At 56.5% G+C, this 9,062-nt stretch overlaps 2 protein-coding genes and 1 long non-coding RNA gene across 3 annotated transcripts in view; 2 read left to right on the forward strand and 1 right to left on the reverse strand.

Annotated features, from left to right (window-relative positions):
* The window catches only part of LOC310919239, a 190,737-nt gene that overhangs the window by 44,458 nt on the left and 137,217 nt on the right, over positions 1–9,062 (forward strand). The gene's annotated exons all lie outside the window — the stretch shown is intronic.
* Positions 1–9,062, forward strand: part of SOX13 (SRY-box transcription factor 13) — a 156,009-nt gene that overhangs the window by 36,527 nt on the left and 110,420 nt on the right. The gene's annotated exons all lie outside the window — the stretch shown is intronic.
* Positions 15–9,062, reverse strand: part of ETNK2 (ethanolamine kinase 2) — a gene marked incomplete at its 5' end in the record, with an annotated part of 13,904 nt that continues 4,856 nt past the window's right edge. Inside the window, 7 exons of the mRNA XM_083878356.1 lie at positions 15–300; positions 758–831; positions 1,394–1,584; positions 2,665–2,748; positions 2,840–2,982; positions 5,194–5,331; positions 7,201–7,460. Of these exons, the coding sequence (XP_083734482.1) occupies positions 228–300; positions 758–831; positions 1,394–1,584; positions 2,665–2,748; positions 2,840–2,982; positions 5,194–5,331; positions 7,201–7,460 (963 nt within the window). The 3' untranslated portion in view covers positions 15–227. The remainder of the gene's footprint in view (positions 301–757; positions 832–1,393; positions 1,585–2,664; positions 2,749–2,839; positions 2,983–5,193; positions 5,332–7,200; positions 7,461–9,062) is intronic.

Raw genomic sequence — 9,062 nt, forward strand, 5'->3', positions numbered from 1 at the left:
CAGGGCACGGACCCGCCGGGCACCGGGGCCGAGCGGGGCTTGGCCTTAAGGCGATGGTGAGGCTTCCTGGCGTGGGCTGTGGTCCTCTCCAGCATCTCGTGGTCCAGTTTGGGGGTCCAGGCTCTCCTGGCAGCGGGGGTGGCTCCTCCTGTCCCCCCCTGGCACCGGCAGGAGCAGCCCCAGCCGGGCCGGGCAAGGGGCCAGGACAGAAGAGCTCGGGGTGGCTCCTATTTGGGGACCTGCAGGGCTGCGACCACCGGCTTCATCTTGAAGTATTGTTTAAACCTTAACTTTGCATATCTGCCGAGAGAGAAGGGACAGCTCAGAGCCACTGGTGTCCCCAGGGACTGCTGGGATCCTCCCCAGGGACTGATGGGATCCTCCCCAGGGACTGATGGGATCCTCTCCAGGATCTTCCTTGGGATCCTCCCCAGGGACTGCCAGGATCTTCCTTGGGATCCTCTCCAGGATTCTCCGCAGGGACTGCTGGGATCCCTCCCTGGGATCCTCCCTGGAATCCTCCCTCCAGGATCCTCCCTAGGATCCTCCCCAGGGACTGCTGGGATCCTCCCCGGGATCCTCCTCAGGATCTTCCCTGGAATCCCCCCAGAGGATCCTCTCCAGGGACAACCAGGATCCTCCCCGGGATCCTCCCTGGGATCCTCCCCACGATCCTGCCCGGGATCTTCCCCAGGGACCACTGGGACCCTCCTGCTCCTCCTCTCATTTCCCACTGGGAGCAGCGCGGTGGCCTCACCTTAAGAAATTAAAGTCTATGGTGGAATATCTATCCTGGATCAGGCCCCAGCACGCCCAGAGGAAATGGGATGCCTGCAAGGGGCACAACAAAGATCAGAAGGAACAGAAACACTCCTGCCTGTCCTGGCTGGGGCCAGGGATTCCCGGGGCTGTGACAATGACAGGACACTGAGCAGGGCTGGCTCACACCGGGATTTTTGTGCCCTCCAGAGGCTGCTCCTGCCTGGAGCCAGGGATGGCAGCAGGGAGGATGCTGAATCGGGCTCCCACCCCCTGTGCTGCCCTCCCGGCGGCTCCGGCCAGGAAAACAGAGGATATTTCACCAGAAAATTGGCCAGAGCCGCCACTGGGAGTTACCAAAGAGGATTTCCTCACCCCAGGCCGTGCCTGGCCCCTCTGAAGGGCTGCCCAAGGTTGCGGCTGTCAGACACACACTGTCCCCAACACACCCCTGTGACCTTGCCTGGCCCCCGGGGACAGCCTGTCCCTGATGTCCCCAAGCCCCCAGGCTGGCACCTGCAGCCCCATCCCTGCCAGCTCAGCTTGAAGCCCAAGAGCAGAGCAGAGAACTCATCCCCTGGGTCGTGTTCTCAGCCCTAGAGTGAGGTCAGCTCCTCCCAGCCCCAGCACTCACCAAGGAGAACTTGTTCACTTGCACGTAGAGAGTTTCCAGCTCCTCCTGGGACACCTGGATGTCACCTGGGTGGCCCTGGGTGTCACCTGGGTGCCCCTGGGTGAGCTCCTTGTAGGCCTGCAGGTAGGAGTGCAGCCACTGCAGCTGCGTCTCCTTGCTGGGGTAGAGGCCATAATCCACCTCCTTCACACCTGGGGGGTCAGGGGGACACGGGGGGACACAGAGGGGACACAGAGGGGACACAGAGGGATTGGAGAGCACAACCTCACCCAGGCACAAAGCAAGGCTCAGCTGCTGGTCCCCAGGTGAGGAGCCAGGAATGGCAGCCCAGGGCCAGCCAGGTGCCCAAAACCAGCAGAGACCCCGCTCTGAGCACGGGCAGCCCCATTTCCTGCTGTAGGATTTGGGGTGCAGCTCCTTTCTCCGCCCCCAGGGGTGGGGAGACCCCATTTCCCATCATGGGATTGGGGATTTGGCTCCCCCCTCAATCCTCAGGGATCAGGAGGCCTCAGGACAGCCCCATTTTCCACCCTGGGACTGGGAATAAAACACTTTCCTCCACTCCTAGTAAGAGGAGATCCCATTTCCCACCCCAGGACTGGGGATAGAACTTCCTCCTCCACCCCAAGGGTGGGGAGACCCCATTTTCCAACATGGGACTGGGAATAACACTGCCCCCTCCATCCCAGGGGTGAAGAGACCCCATTTCTCACCCCAGGACTGGGAATAAAACTCCCTCCTCCATCCCCAAGGATGAAGAGATCCCATTCCCCACCCTGAGGCTGGGGATTTAAGTCCCTCCTCCACCCCAGAGTTTGGACACCCCAGGCCAGGGATGGGGCCCCTTTGGATCCCTCAGAGGATCCCATTTCCCATCCCAACCTGCAAACTCATTGAAGGGATTCCCATTTCCCATCCCAACAGGACGGATCCCACCCCAGAGGATCCCATTTCCACCCCAGCAGGATGGATTCCATTTCCCACCCCGACCTGTGAACTCATTGAAGTGGTTCCCATTTCCCATCCCAACAGGACGGATCCCATTCCAGAGGATCCCATTTCCCACTCCAGAGGATCCCATTCCCCATCCCAATAGGATAGATCCCATTTCCCACCCCAGAGGATCCCATTTCCCATCCCAACAGGACGGATCCCACCCCAGGGGCTCCCATTTCCCACCCCAGGGGCTCCCATTTCCCACCCCAGGGGCTCCCATTTCCCACCCCAACACGCTGGATCCCGTCCCAGAGGATCCCATCTCCCGCCCCGACCTGCGAACTCGTTGAAGTGGTTCCCGATGTCGAAGGCCTGGTAGTTGTACCCGGTGTACTCGTAGTCGATGAACCGCACGTGCTCTGCGGGGGCAGGAGGGGCCGTCACGGGGTGGGGACACGGAGGTGACAGCCCCGGGGGGTGGCCTGGGAACAGCCCAGGGGACACACGGACCTCGTGCCCTGTCGTAGATGATGTTCTTGCACAGGAGGTCGTTGTGGCACAGCACCACGGGCGAGCCCAGCCGCGGCAGCGTCTCCTCCATCCAGGCCAGCTCCTGCTGCAGCGCCTCGGGGCCCGGCACGTCCTGCTGGGGCCTGGCCACGGGGACACAGGGGACAGGGTGGCATCGCTGCTGCTCCGGGGGACGCTCCCTGGGGGCTCGGGGGCAGAATTTCCCCGGATTCCAGCACTTCCCTGGGAGCTCAGAGGCAGAATTTCCCCTGATTCCAGCACTTCCCTGGGGCTCAGGGGCAGAATTTCCCTGGATTCCAGCACTTCCCTGGAGCTCAGGGGCAGAATTTCCCTGGATTCCAGTGCTTCCTTGGAGACTCAGGAACAAAATTGCTCTTCCCTGGGAGCTCAGGGGTAGAATTTCCCCAGCTTCCAGCACTTCTCTGGAGGCTCAGGGGTAGAATTGCTCTTCCCTGAGGCTCAGGGGTAGAATTGCTCTTCCCTGGGAGCTCAGGGGTAGAATTTCCCCAGCTTCCAGCACTTCTCTGGAGGCTCAGGGGCAGAACTGCTCTTCCTTGAGGGCCCAGGGGCAGAATTTCCCCAGCTTCCAGAGCTTCCTCAGGGGCTCAGGAGTGGAATTTCTCCAGCTTCCAGAATTTCCCTGGAGCTCAGGGGCAGAATTTCCCCGATTTCCCTCTTGTGCCTCACAAACGACCTCATTAATGCCCCACAGCGGGACTCGCGAGGCTGTTTTTTGGGGAGGGGGCCCAGGCAGACACCACACCTGAGCCTCAGCATGTCCCTCATCCCCAAAAACCCCCCAAATCCACCCCCCAAACCCCCTCTGGTCACCCCCAGTGCTTGCTCTGGCAAAGCCCCGGGGCTGTGGGGATGTTTTGGACTCAGTGGGGATGTTTTGGGCTCAGTGGGGATGTTTTGGGCTTGGTGGGGGTATTTTGGGCCCAGTGGGGATATTTTGGGCTCTAAGGGGATGTTCTGGGCCCGGTGAGGATGTTTTGGGCTCTGTGGGGCCGTTCTGGGCTCTGTGGGGATGTTTTGGGCTCAGTGGGGATGTTTTGGGCTCTTCGGGGATGTTTTGGGCTCTTTGGGGATGTTTGGGACTCAGTGGGGATGTTTTAGGCTCTAAGAGGATGTTTTAGGCCCAGTGGGGCTGTTTTGGGCCCAGTGGGGATATTTTGGTCTCGGTGGGGATGTTTTTGGCTCTGTTGGGATGTTTTGGGCTCTAAGGGGCTGTTTTGGGCCCGGTGGGGCCGTTTTGGACCCGGTGGGGACTCTAGGAGCGCGGATTCCAAGGAGAGAGCTGGTTAATTATTGCCTAATTGGCCGTGCAGAAGGCGCAGGGTGGGTAAAGTCTGCCCGAGGCCTGGGTTAATCATTGTCCTGCCGGGGGGTTCATTCACCTCCTCTGCCTCTTGGGGCTGCCCAAAACCTTCCCCGGCACCCCAACATTCACCTGCCACCCCAAAAAATGGTTGGGAAGTAGGAACTGGGTGTTTTAATTTTTAGGATTCATCATCGGCTCAGCAAGGCTGGAGCTCAGGCTTATTCCGGGTTTAAATTCCCGGGAGGAGGAAGAGGAAGAGGAGGATTGTTGCAGCAGGGGGAGGCTGTGGCTCCAGCTGGATCCTGCCTGGATGCTGCACAGACACAGCCCAGAGCTCCAAAGGAGCTGAAATCCCACCAAACGCAGCAGGAAGGGGCTGGAGCTGCTCCTGGGGGGATCCAGCACCAGATCCAGCCCCAGATCCCTGCAGAGGCTTCACCTGGGATCCAGGGCTCTGCCCAGAGCTCAAATAAAAGTTGAAATTCTGCCCAAACTGGCAGCAGGAAGGGGCTGGAGCTGTTCCTGGGGCTCTGAGAGGGATCCAACCTGCAATCCACCCCCAGATCCCCACAAAGGCTTCACCTGGGATCCAGGGCTCTGCCCAGAGCTCCAAAAAAGCTGAATTTCTGCCCAAAGTGGTAGCAAGAAAGGGTTGGATCTGCTCCTGGGGGGATCCAACCCCAAAGTCACCCCCAGATCCCCGCAGAGGCTTCACCTGGGATCCAGGGCTCTGCTCAGAGCTCAAAGAAAGCTGAAATCCTGCCCAAACTAACACCAGGAAGCTGCTCCTGGGGGGGGATCCAGCCCCAAATCCACCCCCAGAGGCTTCACCTGGGATCCAGGGCTCTGCCCAGAGCTCCAAAAAAGCTGAAATCCTGCCCAAACTAACACCAGGAAGCTGCTCCTGGGGGGGATCCAGCCCCAAATCCACCCCAGAGGGATGCAGGGCTGGGTGGGCAGGGGGTCCCCGGGCAGAGCCCCCGGCCCCGTGGGGTCCCTCTGCCTTTACCTGGGCTCGGATACCTTTGGGCTGAGCTCGCTCTTCACCAGGCTGAGGTATTTGTGCAGCTTCTGCCACAGGATGGGCCTGGGGAGGCTCCCGTTGGCGTGGATGGCGTGGACTCGGGCCATCTCCCTGGCCACCAGCCTGGAGACACAGCACGGGGGGCAGAGGTGAGCCCAGGGACGAAAAATCCCACCCGAAAAAATCCCTAAAAGAGTTTTGGGATGTCTTGAGTGGAGCATTCCCTGAAAATCCTGCTTGAGGCACGGGGTGAGCACAGCTGAGCCCCCCAATCCATGGCAGGGATCAGCCTCTGGAGGATTTCAGAGATCACATTTCCTAAACTTTGCGTTTCCCCAGAAATTCCAACTTCCCAGAAAACCTTAATTTCAGCTTCCCAAAAAACCTTTATTCCAGGTTCCCTGAAAACTTTTATTCCAACTTCCCAGGAAAGCCTTTATTCCAACTTCCTAGGAAAACCTTTATTCCAGGTTCCCAGAAAACTTCTATTCCAGGTTCCCAGAAAACTTTCATTCCAGCTTCCCAAAAAACCTTTATTCCAGGTTCCCTGAAAACTTTTATTCTGGGTTCCCAGAAAACTTTTATTCCAGGCTCCCAGGAAATAAAAACCTCCCCTCACCAAAACCCAACCCTTCAGAAATTGGGTATTTTTAACAAATTAGCTGCAGTTTGGCCCAATTTATGCCCTGACACCACCCAGGGCTGGGCACACCAGTGACTCCCTCCCATGAAGGGAGAGCTGGAAACACACAACAAATCTCCCAAAAAATCAGGGATTTTTTTCCCAGCCAGAGGATCCCATTTCCCATCCCAACAGGAAGGATCCCGTCCCAGAGGATCCCATTTCCCATCCCAGAGGATCCCAGGGCTGCAGTTTGGCCCAATTTATGCCCTGACACCACCCAGGGCTGGGCACACCAGTGACCCCCACCCACGGCAGTGAAGGGAGAGCTGGAAACACAGAATAAATAAATAAATAAATAAATAAATAAAAAATCCGGGGATTTTCCCAGGACTGGGCACACCAGTGACCCCCTCCCATGAAGGGAGAGCTGGAAACACTCAACAAATCCCAAAAAAATCGAAGGATTTTCCTAGGGCTGGGCACGCCAGTGACCCCCACCCACAGCAGGAAGGGAAAGCTGGAAACTCTCAACAAATCCCCCCCAAAATCAGGGATTTTCCCAAGGCTGGGCACACCAATGACCCCTCCCACAGCAGCGAGGGGAGAGCTGGAAACACACAAAAAAACCCCCAAAAATCAGGGATCTTTTTCCCACCCAGAGGATCCCATTTCCCATCCCAGAGGATCCCAGCGCTGTAGTTTGGCCCAATTTATGCCCCGACACCACCCAGGGCTGGGCACACCAGTGACCCCCCTCCCACAGCAGGAAGGGAGAGCTGGAAACACAGAATAAATCCAAAAAATCAGGGATTTTCCCAGGGCTGGGCACACCAATGACCCCCTCCCATGGCAGGAAGGGAGAGCTGGAAACACACAACAAATCCCCCCAAAAATCAGGGATTTTTTTCCCACCCAGAGGATCCCATTTCCCATCCCAGAGGATCCTGGGGCTGGGCACACCAGTGACCCCCACCCACAGCAGGAAGGGAGAGCTGGAAACACACAACAAATCCTAAAAAATCAGGGATTTTCCCAAGGCTGGGCACACCAGTGACCCCCACCCACAGCAGTGAAGGGAGAGTTGGAAACACATAACAAACCCCCCAAAAATCAGGGATTTTTTTCCCAGCCAGAGGATCCCATTTCCCATCCCAACAGGAAGGATCCTGTCCCAGAGGATCCCGTTTCCCATCCCAGAGGATCCCAGCGCTGCAGTTTGGCCCAATTTATGCCCTGACACCACCCAGGGCTGGGCACACCAGTGACCCCCCTCCCACAGCAGTGAAGGGAGAGCTGAAAACACACAACAAACCCCCTAAAATCAGGGATTTTCCCTGTAAAACCCCCCAAGGGGAGTCCCCAGGCACCTGAAGATGTTGGGATCGTGGACGTGCTGCGGCCCCAGGGCCGTTCCCGGCAGGAATTGGTAGCAGAGGCCGTTCTGGAAGGTGCAGTAGAGGTCGGGGGCGCAGCCGTGGGCTCGCAGCACCTGGAAATTCCTGAGCTCCGTCTCCCTGTCCACCAGCAGCTCGGTTTTCCTGCCGTACACTCGCACCAGCAGCGCGTCCCCCATCCCCTCGTCGGTGTAGCAGGCCACCAGCTTGTTGGTGATGCCGTCGGTGAAGAGCTGGGAGGGGACAAACACAGCCAGAGGTGACACCTGGAAGTGGGGGAGCGCTGTCACCCTGATTTTTTTTTTCAGCTTTCTGATGTTTAGGTTGTGTTACTGGAGTTTTCTCGGGTGTTGTGACACGAACAAAGAGTGATGTTTTGTGAATTGTGAGTTCCTTCCTGAGGGAAGGACAGATTGATGGAGTTCTGGGTTGGCCAGTGGGGTCAGAGAGGTGTCAACCTCGTCCCCCAATCAAACCCCAAACTCCAAAGACTGTAGAACTCAGAATCCCAAAATAAATTTCCTTCTTTTCTGCCCTGACTGTGTGAGTGTCCATCTGGTGACAAGAGGCTTTGGACCAACCCTTCACAGGGGACAGAACCCACCTCGGAATTCCCTGATCAAACTCCAAAAACTATATAAGTCAGAATCCCAAAAGAAGCTTCCTTTTTTTCTGCCCTGACTGTATGAGTGTCCTTTTTGTGTCCTTCTGGTGACAACAGGTTTTTGACCAGCCCTCCAAACCCTTCAGAGGGCACAGAACCCACCTCAGAACTCCACGATCCAACTCCAAAGACTGTACAACTCAGAATCCCAAAATAAATTTCCTTCTTTTCTGCCCTGACTGTGCCTGTGTCCTTCTTTTAATGTCCTTCTTTTCATGTCTGAACCCCCCTGGGCTCTTCCCACCTGGGGAAAAACCTCGTGGTGATGGCAGGAACGGGGAAAGGGGCAGGGCAGCACAGCCAGGACAACTCCTGGGGGGGTGAGATGAGTTTACAAAGACTTGAGGCTCAGGGCTCTGTGCTTTGGGTGGAAATCCTGCAATTTTTCACCTGGAGCAGTGTGGGCCTGACATTTCTGGGTCTGAGAGATTTTTACCCTGCTGGTAGCTGCTGACTTTTTTTTTTTTTTTTTTTTTTCCCAAGGAAAAAAAAATTTAAGGAAGCTTCTTCTCAAAACAATCTTGGCCAACGACTCTCCTTTCTCAGAACAATCTTTCTCCAGGTGGTGTTTTGCTGTTTTTCAGTTTAACCAACGGGATCAGAGAGGTGTCGTTCCTATTCACCAACCACGTTCAGTCTGTATGGGAAACCCTTATAAAAGGTAATAAGAATTAGAAAATAAAGCCTTTTTTTCTATGCTCTTTGCCTTCTGAAATATCTGGACTCTTTCTTTCATGTCCTACAGCGACACTGACCCTCTCCAGGTGGTGTTTTCTGTTTTTTAGTTTAACCAATGGGATCAGAGAGGTGTCGTCCCTATTCACCAACCATGTTCAACCTGCACGGGAACACCTTATAAAAGGCAGTGAGAACTGGACAAGAATTGCCCTCTGAGATATCTGGAGCTTTCACCGTTCTTTTCCTGTCCCTTTCAGGGGTTTCTCAGGGACAGCTCAGGCCAGATGTGCCACCAGCACACGTTTGGCACGGGAATCTCTCCCAGGGGGGGAAAAAATTGGCAGGGAATTAAAGAAATAATAAATAAATAAACCACCCAACGAGGCAGAAAACAAGCAAACGCCACCCCCCATCCCCTCCTCCGACCCTCCCCGCGGGCCGGGGCGCTGATAGGCGGGGATGTCGCTGCTGGGGACATCCCGTGTCAGCGCTC

The sequence above is a fragment of the Zosterops lateralis genome, assembly GCF_965231275.1.
Source record: "Zosterops lateralis genome assembly, chromosome: 26".
NCBI classification, from domain to species: domain Eukaryota; kingdom Metazoa; phylum Chordata; class Aves; order Passeriformes; family Zosteropidae; genus Zosterops; species Zosterops lateralis.